At 38.6% G+C, this 15,232-nt stretch overlaps 2 protein-coding genes across 2 annotated transcripts in view; one reads left to right on the top strand and one right to left on the bottom strand.

The window, feature by feature from the left end:
* Positions 1-5,493, bottom strand: part of ETFDH (electron transfer flavoprotein dehydrogenase) — a 30,014-nt gene extending 24,521 nt beyond the window's left edge. Inside the window, exon 1 of the mRNA XM_032863177.1 lies at positions 5,319-5,493. Coding sequence (XP_032719068.1) covers positions 5,319-5,352 — 34 coding nt within the window. The 5' untranslated portion in view covers positions 5,353-5,493. The remainder of the gene's footprint in view (positions 1-5,318) is intronic.
* Positions 5,494-5,974: 481 nt separating this feature from the next.
* CUNH4orf46 (chromosome unknown C4orf46 homolog) lies at positions 5,975-8,681 on the top strand. Its single transcript, XM_032863165.1, has 2 exons — positions 5,975-6,249; positions 7,877-8,681. The coding sequence occupies exons 1-2, from the start codon at positions 6,064-6,066 to the stop codon at positions 8,030-8,032; spliced, it is 342 nt and encodes a 113-aa protein (XP_032719056.1). The 5' UTR covers positions 5,975-6,063; the 3' UTR covers positions 8,033-8,681.
* Positions 8,682-15,232: the final 6,551 nt, after the last annotated feature.

Here is a 15,232-nt window from a genome sequence, read left to right as displayed (position 1 = left end):
AGCTCTTGTCCTTGAACCTTCAATTCTACCTCTTCCTTCCCCTATCTGAAGCAGAGACCATAACACACCAAACGTCATAGAAAGAAGTAATTAAGTGGGAACTTTCCTATTTCCTTGGCAACAACCTCTAATGTAATCTGTATTTGTGTCCACTTTTCATTAATTTTCTAGGTTACAACAGATATCTTTTCACTTAGAATGATGATGATAAGGCTTAGCCCTCCCAATTTTGGGGGGACATCAATCCATCTGAAGCCTTCCCTTTCACCTGCATCTTCAGTTTCTGTCTTCCTTCTCTGGTACTCTTCTCCTTGATACTTTTTCCCATTACATACACACACACACACACACACACACACATATAATGACAGAGAATACTCCCTTGGGAATAGCCCAGATACAAAAACTTGTATTGGAGTTATAGTAATTATAAGTCTGTTTTAGGAGAAGGAATAGAATAATCAAAGGAAACGAAAGAAATAAAGATTCCAGAAATAGAATATACATAAGGACTTTCCATATGCTAAAGATGCCATTTCTAATCAGAGAAAAGAAATGGTTACTTATTAAACGGTCAAAGATAGGGAGAAATTCATTTGGAAAAAATTATACCTTTCTCTTCCTATCAAAATGAATTCCATATGGCTTATGATTTTTTTTTTAAAGATTTTATTTACTTATTTGACAGACAGAGATCACAAGTAGGCAGAGAGGCAGGCAGAGAGAGAGGAGGAAGCAGGCTCCCTTCTGAGCCGAGAGCCCGATGCGGGGCTCGATCCCAGGACCCTGAGATCATGACCTGAGCCGAAGGCAGAGGCTTTAACACACTGAGCCACCCAGGTGCCCCGTCCATATGGCCTATGATTTTAATAGAAAAAGTCAAAGTATAAAAGATTATGTTGATACATCCACAGATTATTCGTTTCTCCACTTTTGAGTGTGGACTGCAATTAGTGACTAGCTTCCAATGAGTACAAAAGGGAAAAATATTAATTTTACAGTGGAGAAATACAGAGACCCTTTAACCAATTGATTAAGTTTAACATTATTGGCAACAAGACATTTTGGTATCACACACTCACAGATGTAATAAGAAGGGCTCTTTACCTCTGTGGCATACTTCTCCAAAAGCTGTAACCTTGGTCTAAACATGAGAAATCATTAGACAAATTCAGATAAGGGACATTCTACAAAATGCCTAGCTAGTATATATTGAAAGTAGCAAAGTCGTAGAGACAAGAAAAGAGAGAGGAACCATCATACACAGTTGGTGGAAATGTAAAATGGTGCAGCCCTTTGGAAAAACGGTACAGCCAGTTCCACAAAACCTTAAACATAGTTTCCACAGAACTCTCTCCCAGGTATATACCTAAGATAAATGAAAACACACAAAAGCTTATATATGTATCTTCATAGATGTGTTATTCATAACAGCCAAAATATAGAAAAAGCCCAAATATCCGTTAGTGAATGGATAAAAAGTGATATACTCATACAATGTAATATTATTCAGCAACAAAAAAATTCAGTAGTAATAAATGCTACATTATGGATGAACTTTGAAAACACTATGCTAAATGAAAGAAGCCAGCCATGAAAGACCACATATTATGATTCCATGGGTATGAACTACCCAGAATTAACTATAGAGAAAATAGTTTAGTTGTTGCCCTAGGGCTAGAGAGGTTGAAGAGTGATTGCTAATGGGTGTGAGGTTTCTTTTGAGGGTAATGAAAATGTTCTGAAATAGATTGTTGTGATGGTTGCACAACTGTGTGTTTATAGTAAAAACCACTGATTTTATATCTTAAAGGGTATGATTGTAGAGTATGTGACATATCTCAATAAAACGATTATTAAAAATAGAAGATTTACAATCATACACAAAAAAAGATTATGAGAAAACAAGAATGTGGAGCAACTGGCTCTCTCATTCATTACTGGTGGGAATGCAAAATGGTACAGGCACTTTGTATGACAATTTGGCATTTCTTACAAAGCTAACCATATCTTAACAGATGATCCAGCAGTTGTACCCCTTGGCATTTACCCAAATGAGTTGAAAATTAATGCTCAGACCAAAACCTTCAGTCAAGCAAGATGAATAAGCTCTAGAGATCTGATGTTTAACACTGTACCTATAGTCAATAATAAAATAATAATTTGCCAAGAGGGTCTATCTCATGTTAAGAGTTCTTATCACAGTAAAACAAAAGAAAGAAAATGTCCAGGTTAAAAAAAAAAAAGCCCTTCAAATGAATGTATATAGCAGCTTTATTCATAATTGTCAAAACTTAGATGTCCTTTAATACGGGACTAGATAAACAGACACGCTGAGGTGCATACATACAATGGAATACTATTTAGCGCTAAAAAGAAATGAACTATTAGACATGAAAAAACATGGAGGGAACTTAAATGCATATTGAAAGAAGCCAATCTGAAAATGCCAATCTATATACTGCATGATTTCAACTATATGAGATTCAGGAAGAGGTAAAACTATAGAGACATTAAAAACATCAGTGGTTGCCATGGGTTTAGGAAGAGGGAAGAAGGGATGAATATGTGAATTTGAATATGAATATTATATATAAATATAAGCATTATATCTGCAAATGAATAAGTTTCTAAACATGGACTGTAACGAATAGTAAAGATCAACAAAGACTTTTGCATGGATTTGAAATGTAAAATGTAATAAAATTTACATTTTAATGGAAATAATGAAGAGTTAAGATTTTTAATTATGATAGCATGCCTTACCTTTCATGACTTTATGAAAATTGTGGGGCAGCTACAATCCCCATTTACAGTAAATACATAGGAATTCAGATGATCCCACCACCCAAGCTCTCAATCCTTCCAACATCAGTCAAGCTCTGAGACTACAATTGGATTTGAAATGATTTGTGAAGTAATGGAAACCGAGCTGTGATGAAAAAAGAATTTTCTTTCTTTCTTTTTTCTGATTAAATGGGAACATACAGCCTTGCATGGGCTATTCTTTAGCACTCAACTGCAGAATGAACATATTTTTATATTTTACTCTTTCCAATAAAATAATTTTTTTAAAGCAAAAATCTGGCATCAGACATCAGTAATTAAAGATTGTGATGAATACAGGAAGGGAAGAGATTCAGAGTGGCTGAACTCTAAAGGCTTTTAAACACTAAAAAAAAAATCATCTCCTTTTGATAATCTTACAGTGGCAAGGAAATTAATTTTCTCTACTTGCAAAGGCACACTAAAAATTATAGTATTGGGAATAATTTTTAAATTATTATTTCATATATCCTAAGTCTTGAAAAAATGTACATTAAGACACATAAAGGTATTATAGGAGAATTTAGTTCTAGAGTTCAAATATAGCATTACCATCATTCAAGAGAATATTAAATAATTAATCATTTGTATTTTTATTATTAAGAGATATTAAAATCTTTGTCTTATGATGAATTGTAGTTTAGTGTGTAGAAGTTATCATTTGCTGCTGAAAACTGATGATTTGGTATCAGATAAAAGTAATTCTATTGTTTATACAGCTAGTTATTTTCTTGAGAATATCTGGAACTGGGTAGTTCGATTTCCACCACGCGATAAAAAGTCACAACCTGGGGCACCTGGGTGGCTCAGTGTGTTAAAGCCTCTGCCTTCAGCTCAGGTCATGATCTCAGGGTCCTGGAATCGAGTCCCGCATCCGGCTTTCAGCTCAGCAGGGAGACTGCTTCCTTCTCTCTCTCTGCCTGCCTCTCTGCTTACTTGTGATCTCTGTCTGTCAAATAAATAAATAAATAAAATCTTAAAAAAAAAAAAAGTCACAACCTTTACTCCCTTTCTGAAAACAAATCTGACATTCCACTTTAGATATTTGAACAATTAGGCATGTTGGCTGAATTTTGGTAGAGAAGTAAGGTCAAAAAGTCCATTGAACTCATAAGATCACCATATCAAAGTCACACTGCCAACACATTTGTGTCCATCTCCTTGTTGCCAGTAGTGTTAACACTGAGCTATGAAAATGACAACGATTTAAGTATCCATGGAAAATGGAAATGCTGGGGTGCCTGGGTGGCTTAGGCGGTTGGGTGGCTGCCTTCAGCTCAGGTCATGATCCCGGGATTCTGGGATCCAGCCCCACGTTGGGCTCCCTGCTCAGCGGAAAGCCTGCTTCTCTCTCTCCCTCTGCCTACTGCTCTGCCTACTTGTATTCTCTATCTCTGGCAAATAAATAAAAAACTTAAAAAAAAATCTTCTAAAAAAAGAAAAAAAAATGGAAATGCTAATTTTGGTGGAATGTAATTAACGCTTGGCCCAAGAATGATTTCAGCTAAATTAGGCAGTAGGGCAGATACCATCTTACTACTTTGATATTTCACAAAACATAAAGTGTATCTACACATTAGGTGTAGTAATACATGCCCAAGTATCAGGAACTTTAAATAAAATTCGAATTTAACATATGGTGGCCAAATCTGACAATTTCTATGTGCATGAAATGTACATAATAAGAACATCCTTGGATGGATACTTGTTTATTCTGTAACCAAAAATTAAAGAAACTAAACCAAAAAACTAAACCAAATGTGACAAAATGCAAGATCCTGTAGTGAATCTTTTTGAATGTTTAAAGACTTTTTAAAAAGTAAAGCAAAACAAAGACCACCCAACTGCATTATTTTTACTTAGGAGGAAGAAAAGGTAATGAGGTATTTTCACAAGTCATTGTGATGGTTCTAGGAGCACCCACAACATGATAAGCCTCTAAAGTTAATTTTAGACAATGTAGAAAAGCTCCTGGCTCCAGATACAAACTGGTGACTTGGGCCACGCATATGGATGTTAATCATGATGTGACAGATCAGACTTCAAATTCTTAATGGAGTGGGATGAATGGCTGCAAAGACGAAAGTCAGGACACGACCAAGAAGAAAAACTGTGCAAATATTATTTTATCCATTTCCAACAATGCAACAGAAAACACCTAAGCTTTGGGATAAGAATTAGGACCAGATTTAGAAGGTTCAGTTCGGGAGTCCACGGGAGGGCCGTGTTGGTAAGTTTCCTCCGCCCGTAACCTTTAGCCTAGTTGTCAGTTCTTCCAATTGGGACAGCTCTATGGGGAGGAATCTAGGGTCCACTGCCAGGTATGGACGGCGTGACCTTGGCCCGAGTTTAACCTGAGGACTCCAGGAGAGCAGGTGAAGAGAGGTAGGTGTCTAGAGCCCCCCACCCCCCCGCCCCAGCTGTAGCCCTGTCCGTTTTGCCCTAACTCCTCGACCTTCCTCTAATTATCCCCGACCGGAGTTCCCTCTCACCCGGGCAGGACAGCTTGGCTAGCCGCACCAACATATTCTCTGGTCCCAGGACTGTCGGGGGGAGACAACGCAAGGGCTGTCAGTAGTTCACCGCGGGTGCTGGACCTCTAGACCGCGGGGGGCGCCATCACCTGCCGAGAATGACCAACACCTCCGCCGAAGTTTGTTTGCTTCTCAGTTCTGCCCAATGCTTGGGCTTCGCGGTGTTCCCGCCTCTTTCTTGCTCTGCGCCGGCGCCGCACAAGACGCTACGGCCGGCAGAGACATCCGGGTCACGTACCGAAAGAGGAAAAGGAAAGGGACGCCAAGTCTCTGCACGATCCCGGCTTCAGGCTGAGGATTGGTTCTCCGTTTGCGTCTCACCAAGGCGTGGTGAGGACGCGGGAGTGCAGGTGAGAGAAACCCACAGATCCTGTGGTATACGCGTGCGCATCAAAAGTAGTGGGCGGTGTGGCGACGCATACAGCATTCTGGGAGTTGTAGTCCTCTATTCAAGCGCCTTCTGAGCCTGACCGGAGATTTGCGCCGGAGCGATGTACCGCCCAAGGTGATTGGCTGTCCCGAAAACACGACCTAGTATTCGCGGACTTGGGCAAAGACCCGCAAGGAGACCCGGCGGGACTTCAGAAGTAAGGGGGGTGGGGCGGGGGGGCGGGGCTTCTGGGTGTTGGGCGCGAGCAGTTTGAAAAACAGTTGGTGTCGGTTCGGCTGCTAAGGTCGGATTTTGCAGCCCCAGCCCTGCTCAATGGCAGACCCTAAAGAGCTGCGGATTTCTTCGCCGCCCCCGCCGCCCCCCTCCTCTCCCTCGTCTTCAGACGCCTCGTCAGCGTCTTCCCCCGGCGTTCCAGTGAGTTTGGGCTGGCCAGTTCCGAGCAGGAGCAGCGGCCGAACGGTGGACCCGCTGGAGGAAGTGGAGCTACAGATTGGAGACGTGAGTGTCGCTCGACAGGTCCCGGGGCCGCGCCCCCACTCGGCCCTTGTTGGGAGACCGTTGCTGTGCAAGGGAGGGAAGGACCAGGAATCCGCATCTCGCCCTTCTGCCCCCAAGGCTGTAGGCTGGGGGGTGGGTTAAGTAAACCGGAGACCCGAGGCCCCGTGTCCACCATCCCCGAGGACCGCCCCCGCCCCACCGCCTTCCCCACCTTCCCCACCCCTCGCTGTTTTCTTTTCGTCTCGCCTTCTGGTTTCAATCATTCTCCGTAACCTGAAACCACAGAGCTCTGCTGCGCGGACGTGTGCTGGCGATGTCTGCCCTCTATTCCTTCTCCTCGTCTGCTGGTGCTTAGGATCAGGCTGTGATTTCTTTCCTTGGGTCTTAAGATCCCGCTGCTCTAGTTGGGCACCTTCCAAAGCCAGCTGGCAATGCTATTATTGCGTGTCTCAGGCTTGCCTTGCGCTGGGCCCAGTTTGGAGGGGTTACTTAACCGCGCCTGTAGTCCAGATTGGTTTCCTCACCCGCCAGGTCCGAGACCTCCCTCTGATTGCTAGAGGGCACACTGTGGTTTCTGTTGAGTCTCGAATTCCACTGACACACATACACCCACCCCCAGAGGAGTTTCAGTAAATAAGGACTCTTGGCTGAGTCGAGTGAATGAGGTATGTAGGATGTAATACTCCTGGGAGAACTTTGTGGAATAGACCCTCCTCCTGTGCAGATTGGAAACTGCGGAATGACCTCGATTATCTCTCGTGGCTTAATAAGTATTTTTTTTTTTTAAAGATGTCTAAAGTTCTGGTACAGCTTCAGTATTTGCTGAAGGAGACTGGTATCAAGAGAATATGTTGAGTAGACTGCTGATAGGTTATCTAGGAAGAGTGTAATTTTATATTCTAGGTGAAGAAATCATTTGAATAAGAAGTGAATTCCACCAAGAGATGGATATTTTTTGTATGCTGCTTTGGTTTGTTTTGATTTTGTTGATGTTATTTGGCCTTTTAGAGTATCTGTTCTTTGGTCTGTACATTTTCATGGTCTAAATAGTGTTCACAAGTAAAATTAGCAGGACAATGCCCTTGTTACCTAAATATCAGTGAGCTGTTTGTCAAGAATAAGTCCCTCAGATGCTTCTGGTACTTAGTGTCAAGGGCTCCAAGTCCTCTTTTTGAGCTAAATGAGTCTAGTGAATTTTCTCCCTTTTTTTTTTCTTTTAAAGATTAATTTTTTTTTTTTTAAAGCAATTCTACACCCAGCGTGGGGCTTGAACTCAACAACTCTGAGATCAAAAGTCACTTGCTTTCTATGATTGACCCAGCCAGGTTCCCCTGGTGTATTTTCAATTAAGAAAAAAAAAAAAGAAAAAAGTACTGACTTGTTAGGTCTGGTGCATAATGGGTATCTCTCCAGCAGACATATTTCTTCAAAACTTACTTTAAGGAATTTCTTAGGTTCCCTGAAGAAGCTAGTGTTTAGTTTGAAGATTTTTTTACATTTATGGAAAATAAGTTGGGCATAGGAGTCAGGGTTTTAAGCTATTTTTAGACTATAAAATGAGATGAAAATCTGAAAGATAAACATATTATTTGACTTTCTCTCTCTCTGTCTTTTTTTAAAATTTCAGGCAGCATTTTCATTAACCAAACTTCTTGAAGCCACATCTGCAGTATCAGCTCAAGTGGAAGAGCTTGCCTTCAAATGTACAGAAAATGCACGTTTCCTTAAAACATGGCGGGACCTCTTGAAAGAAGGCTATGATTCTTTGAAGCCTGACAACTGATTTGGCTGTGTAATAATTCATACTTACTCATTTTTGGTATTTGTACATGTACCATAAGTATATGGTTGTCTCCAGCAGTTCTGTATATTCAGAATGAAATCTTCTTGGTTTTCTCACTTTTGTGAAAGCAGAATACTGATTCTGTTTTTCATGCTGGATGATATTTATCTTTAAATACTTCCTGTCCTCTAAACTTTAAAAGTCTATTTTATGAAAGTTAATTTCATCAGTAGATAACGTTAATAATGCTACAGTGTTACCAGTAGAAAAAAAACATGTAGATCATTATTCTGTTTGATTTCTAAGAAGATGTCAGAAATGCCAGCGTTTGAAGTTGAGCTTCATTTTATGGACCAAGGGAAGTAACTTTAAGGTTACCAGTGTTGGCCCAGCTCCACCACGCCAAGTTCCCTGGAACTAATGATTGTGTCTTACTTCTTTATCCCCAGCACCTAGAACAATGACAGTGTCACACAACAACTAGTAAATGTTTGTTGAATAAAAGAGTTGACAATACAGTTGAAAGCTGTTTTTTTTTCACATGAAACTTAGAATTGTTTTTCTAAAAAATATTTGAATTAGAACCTCACAGACTTTTTAGGAAGACATTCTTTTCTTTATAGGAATTTGCAATTTAACTGATAACTTTTTAAAGTATATGATAAATATTTTTTATTCCTTATGATGCTTTATAAAAAGATTTTACTTCAGAAAATGAAAGCCTGTCTGGAAAGAATATATATATATAAATTTTTTTTCCCTTTTTATTTCTCAGGTTAATTGCTATGTGATGTTGTATGTTTGATTGTTCTCTTTAAAGTGCCTTATCAAAATTATGACTGTATTACAGCTTTTTGAACTTTGCACATAATAATTCTAAATTCTAAATACAATCATTCTAAAGATACTTTGTTTTTAATGCATCAAATATAAATGATGTGATTGGTTTCATATTATTTGACTTTAATGACAATGTTCTAATTTACTTGTCCCATATCTTAGATTGTTCTATCTCTTTTTGCTGGTTTATGTCATATATGTCAGGGATTAAGCCAACTAATTCTCCATAATGGGTAGGCATCTTTGATATGGTATCTTAATTCTTTTGTAGATATGGAGATGTGTATAGAACTATATTCTAAAGCTCTACAGTGGGGACAAATGGATGGACAAAGAATAGTATTGTGTAGTATATTAGGGCATAGTTCTTGATTAATTTTTTCAAGTTAAAGATAGCATATGAGGTGTGTTTCTACCAAAGAGATACTTATTTTGATATTAGAAAAATATTTTTCTTATGTGTCATCAAAATTGCAATTTTCAGAATATACAGAAATAAACATGTTCAAAGCAGATTTTATTTCATTTCTTTGGGTTCATTATTTTAAAGCTTTTACTGAAATATTTAAAACATAAGAGTAAATCATTAGAGGACATATTCCCACCGTGCAGATTTAATAAACGTTAGCATTTGGTTATACTTTCTTCAAATCTATGTATATTTGTAAATGTTAGTTACATTAGAAAGTTTTGTTACCTCTTTGATCCCATCCCTTCTTCTCTCCCCAGAGGTAACTGTTGTTCTAGAAGTGATATGTATCCTAGTTTGTGTTCTTATATTTTTAATGCATATGTATCAAAGTACAAAATACTATTTCATGTATGTGGCAGCTAGCCTCCAGATGGCCACAACAGTCCGCCTCCTGGTGTTTATGCCCATGTATAGTCTCACACATTAAGTAGTGCTGACTTGTGTAACTACTGGGAGATTCAGGAAATGCAGTGTGTGATTTCTGAGGCCATAGCTTTGTCCATTTTTCTATTTTTTTTTCCCGTATCAATTTGTAGGTATTACATATTTTGAATACTAATGATCTGTTTTCTGTGTTTTAACTATCTTCTGTAGTTTGTGATTCATCTTCATATTTAATTGTGGAATTTTCGTAAATAAAGGTTTTTAATGAAATCTTACCAGTTTTTCCTAATAGTGCTTTCTGGGTCCTGTTTTGAAAGGATACTCTCCTTTACATCTTTCCAAAAGTTAAAACATTTTTGTTTTTAATGTTTAGGTGCCTAATCTATCTGAATTTTGCTTATGGTGTTATTTTGGGATCTTATTTATTTTTGCATGTATCTTGGTGTTCCCCCCAAATATCAGTATTTTCAAATGCTATCTCTGTCATTCAAATACCATATAAATGCTTGGTTCTGAGATCATTCTAATCTGATCTATTTGTTAACCCTATGCTAAGATTCCCTGTAACCTCTGTTATAGCTTTATCATAAAGTATGATCTGTACTACTTTGATTTTGGTGTATGTGACTTCCTCCTCCAACCATGTATATATTTTTTTATGTTGGAAAGAAAAATCGTGTTAGTTCATTTCTAATTTTGTTGAATTGTGGTCACCTGAGGTTAACCCCTGATTTTAAGCAGTGAGCTTTCTGTGGACACTTACTTTTTTCCTCAGCACTAAAACTCAGCTGCTAGTCTGAGTGAAGAGTCTGGTAGGCCCAGAGCTCAGCTTTGTTTACAGTTTCTGTTGCAATGTGTGGCCCGCAGAGAAGTTCATCTTATTTTTAAGAGTTGCTTTTTGGAAAAGTATCCTTTTTTTAGGGGTGCCTGGGTGGCTCAGTGGGTTAAGCCTCTGCTTTCAGCTAAGGTCATGATCTCAAGGTCCTGGGATGGAGCCCCACATAGGGCTCTCTGCTCAGCAGGGAGCCTGCCCCCCCACACCTCTCTGCCTGCTTGTGATCTCCCTGTCTAATAAATAAAATCTTAAAAACAAACCCCTCCCCCCCTTTTTTTTAAAGCATCCCCCCCTTTCTTTTTGCTCTGCTTCATGGGAGGGGTTGGGGAAGGCTTCAGAACAAACATTTTTGGGGGGCCTGGGGGGGTTCAGTCTGTTAAGTGTCTTGCCTTCGGCTCAGGTCATGATCCCAGAGTCCTGGGTTAGAGCTCCACATAAGGCTCCCTGCTCAGCAGGGAGTCTGCTTCTCCCTCTATCTTTCCCCCTCTTCTTGTGCTTGCTCCCTCTCTGTCAAATAAAATTTTTTAAAAAACCCCCATGTTTTCTTAGAGACTCAAATTTTTTCTTAGTAGCTCATTACCAGCTCTATATAAACCTCAGAGGAAAACAGTATTTTGACTAATATAATTAAAAGACTTAAGAGGCCAAAGTCAATATGATAAAAAAATTTTTAAAAGATTTTATTTATTTATTTATTTGACAGAACCAGAGAGAGAGAGAGCAAGAGCACAGGCAGGGGGAGCAGCAAATTCCGCTGAGCAGAGAGCCCAACAAGGAACTTGATCCCAGAATCCTTGGATCATGACCTAAGCCAAAGGCAGAAGCTGAACCAATTGAGCCACCCAAGCGCCCAGTATGATGAAATTTTTAATATTAAAGACAATGTGTTTCAAAACTTCTGAGTATGAAATATCTGTCAGGTACTATGTTAGGAGCTTTGTAAGCATTATTTCATATTAGCTTTTTGAGAAAAGTGATACTATTCCTGTCTACAGAAACAGAATAGGAAACAGGCTGAGATGAAATGATTTTTCTATGGGTCTCTTAAACCAAAATTAATATGCCTATCTTTACCATACCTAGCCACCTAACTCTTGGTTAGACCCTTTAATATTCAAGCTCACTTTGTTTGCTTTCCCCAATGATGATGGTTTATTTTATGTGTCGACTGGGTCACAGGATATCCAGATTTTTGGTCAAACCTGGGTGTTCCTTTGAGGGTATTCTCAGATGAGATTAACATTGGTAGATTGGGTAAAGCAGATAGCCCTTGGTAAAGTGGGTTAAGCATTCAACCAGTTGGAGGCCTGAGTAGAACAAAAGGCTGCTCCTCCCCTGAGTAATACCATTCTACCTTGAAAAAGTGGTTTGTCTTGCTTGATGACCTTTGAACGAGGACACTGTCTTTTCTTAGTTCTACAATATCTTCTGGCCTTTGGATTTGAATTGGGACATCAGTTCTACAGATTTTGGATTTGCCAGACTCCATAATCATGCGGGACAATTTCTTACAACAAATCTCTTTATATAGATTCTGTTTTTCTGGAGAATTCCAACTAACACACCATTTAAAAATGGAACTGAACACATTTGGCCATTCAGTCACCCATCATAGAATACTGGTGGTAGTAACTATAATATTCAATTTTTTCCCTTAGATTAATTTGGGAGCTCTAAATACCTATACAAATCACTTGAGCAAATTACAACTGGAGGTATAGAAACTTGTTAGAAGGTTATTGCAAATATAGTTGAGACATGATGTTGGCCCAAGCTTAGGTATTAGGAAATGGGATAAAGAGAAGTAGACAGATTTAAGAGCTGTTTATTACATAGAATAAAGGTAGTGCTAGGCGATTTTGAGATAGTGGATAAAGGAGAAGGAAGAGCCAAAGGATGACTCAAAGATTTCTAGGTTAGGTTGTTGGTACCATTCACCCAGATAGGGTCTGGAAGAGATGCAGATGTCAGAGTCAGGGTCCATATTAATGACATTAAAAAACCAGTGAGATATCCAAGTGGTAATGTCTAGGGACATTTGTACGTATAAGTGACTAATTTAGGAAAGAAAATAAGCTAAAGGCAAAAATGTGGGAATCATCAGTATATACATAGTAATTGAAACCACAGATTTTAAAGTAGGTAAGACTGCCAGGCTGTAGGTTAAGAAAAGGATTTAAAACAGAGTAAATGAGGTTTCTCCTGAAGGGTTTTCTCTTTAAAAGAGGAGTACATTAGTAAAAAATAGATTTTTGAAGTGTCTTACCTAGAGTGCTTCACTCCATCACACTGGATTATCAATTCATTTACTACTTAGTTTATTAAGCAATGAAATCATGGACCTCACCATTCTGGCTGCATATATCCCTTTCCCATTTGTTGTTTTCTTTCAATTTTATCAGTGTCTAAATTGCTAAAAGGCAGTAAATAAGTAATTTCCTTGTGAGAGATTATGTATTAGCTGGATGTAATAGGAGCTCTTAAACTAAAAATAGAAAAAAAAGGGTTGAGGTCTTTCTGATATTTATTTTACATTTTAAAACACTTTAGTTTAACTTAGAGGATTGATTTGACCTAGAGCATAGTCCATGAGTTTTGGACCAAAGTTATTTTTGTAAAAGAGAAAACCATGACTTGTATCTGCATTAATTTAGTGCTTTTACTATAACTTCCATTGAAGTTAGTAGGAAATAGTTACACAGTATGCTAGTAATTACTTACCAAATTAAATTAAGTGGAAGTTACTCTATTTGGGGAGGCAGAAAAATGGAAGAAGTTAAGTAGACTGAATAGACAAACCAAGTTGTCTATAGAAAATTATTTGAGGGGCGCCTGGGTGGTTCAGGAAGTTAAGCCTCTGCCTTCAGCTGAGGTCATGATCTCAGGGTCCTGGGATCGAGCTCCGCGTCAGGTTCTCTGCTCAGTGGGGAGCCTGCTTCCCCCTTCTCTGCCTGCCTCTCTGCCTACTTGTGATCTGTCAAATAAATAAATAAAATATTTTAAAAAAAATTATTTGAAAATATTTTAAATGCTAAAAAGTAGTTTGAGGTGTATATTTTGTAAATTCACTGCATTTCTAAGACCTATAAACATAGGTTAGAATTATAATTTTTGTAGGATTACATTTTATGTAGTCTTCATGATTATCATTTTTTTTCTTTTCTTTCTTTTTTTGGGGTGGGGGGAGAGAGCATGTGGAGGTAGAGAGAGGGGCGGAGCGAGAGGGAGAGAGAAAGTCTTAAGCTGACTCCATGCCCAGCATGGAGTTCCATATAGGCTTGACCTGGGGCTGGATCTCACAACCCTGAGATCACAACCCTGAGATCATGACCTGAGCTGAAATCAAGAGTCAGACACTTAACTGACTGAGCCACCCAGGTGCCACTGCTTTTTTCTTTTGCAGAAATTCTTTTTTAGAAAAATATTTTTTGGGGTGGCTCAGTCAGTTGAGTGTCTGACTCTTGGTTTCAGCTCAGGTCATGATCTCTGGGTTGAACCCCATGTAGGGTTCCCCCCACTCAGCAGGGAGTCTGCTTGTTCCTATCCCTTGCCCTCCTCTTCTGCCGTGCCGTGCTCCCTAACCCAATTTGTGAGCAAGCATGCATGTTTGCACTCTCTCTCTCAAATAAATAAAATCTTAAAAAAAAAAAAAAGAAAAATATTTTCCTATTCTATTATTTACTAGTAATAAGACTTCTTAAGAATAATAAATAGGGGCTCCTGGGTGGCTCAGTGGGTTAAGCCTCTGCCTTTGGCTCAGGTCATGATCTCAGGGTCCTGAGATGGAGCCTTGCATTGGGCTCTCTGCTCAGCCCTGCCTCTCTGCCTACTTGTGATCTTTCTTTCTGTCATAAATAAATAAATTCTTTAAAAAAAAAAAGGAATAATAATCCTAAAATAATCTCATAAGAGAATTCCAATGTATTTTCATTTTTGTAGGCTTTAAAAAATTGTATAGTCTGAGTAGTTAGAGAATTGAATATATTTTTTAAAAGATTTATTTATTTACTTAAGAGAGAGAGAGAGACCATGTGGAGGGGGCAGTGAGGAGAAGGAGAGAAAGTCCCAAGCAGACTCTGAGCTGAGTGCAGAGCCTGAGGTGGGTCTCGATCTCATAACGCTGAGAACACAACCTGAACTAAAACCCAAGAGTCAGATGCCCAACTGACTGCACCACCCAGGTCCTTGAGAATTGAATATCATAAGCAGAACTATAGCTTTCTATTATTCTCTGACTTTTTTTGCTGAAACAATAACCATATCCCTCATGTAGAAAATTTATTGGCATTGTTACAAGTAAGAACAGAAAGGACTCAAAAGTAACCCACATTTTTAATAGAATTAAACTGTAGGCAATTTACTTTCAAAAGAAATATATACAATTTTTTATTCAATAAATATATTTTTGATTCCAGTATTTTCATGTTTCAAACATTTTTGGTATATTTAAAAGTACCTGAAAACATTTTATTCCTATTTAAAGATTTCAAATTATGAGAGCAAAAAATTCCAATAGCTCAGTCAGAGACCAGAACAGTAAGTAGCTAAAAAGTTAATATCTCATGAACTGGCTGGCCATGCAAAAGGAAGGTAAGTCCATCTCTCGGTAACAACTACTTCCTCTTTGAAGTAAAAATGTACGTGCAGACTTGACTTCCTTAACTTTCTG

Source organism: Lontra canadensis, unplaced genomic scaffold, assembly GCF_010015895.1.
Source record: "Lontra canadensis isolate GAN:19392208 unplaced genomic scaffold, GSC_riverotter_1.0 scaffold1, whole genome shotgun sequence".
Classification (NCBI taxonomy): domain Eukaryota; kingdom Metazoa; phylum Chordata; class Mammalia; order Carnivora; family Mustelidae; genus Lontra; species Lontra canadensis.
Note: the sequence above shows the minus strand (reverse complement) of the source record. Positions and strands in the feature narration are given on the sequence as shown.

What these genes read in the sequence shown, in the direction of transcription:
- CUNH4orf46 (XM_032863165.1), top strand. Translation starts at nt 6,064, where the DNA reads ATGGCAGACCCTAAAGAGCTGCGGATTTCTTCGCCGCCCCCGCCGCCC. An exon ending in TGGAGCTACAGATTGGAGAC is followed by an intron (nt 6,250 to 7,876) that starts GTGAGTGTCGCT and finishes TTAAAATTTCAG; the next exon opens with GCAGCATTTTCATTAACCAA.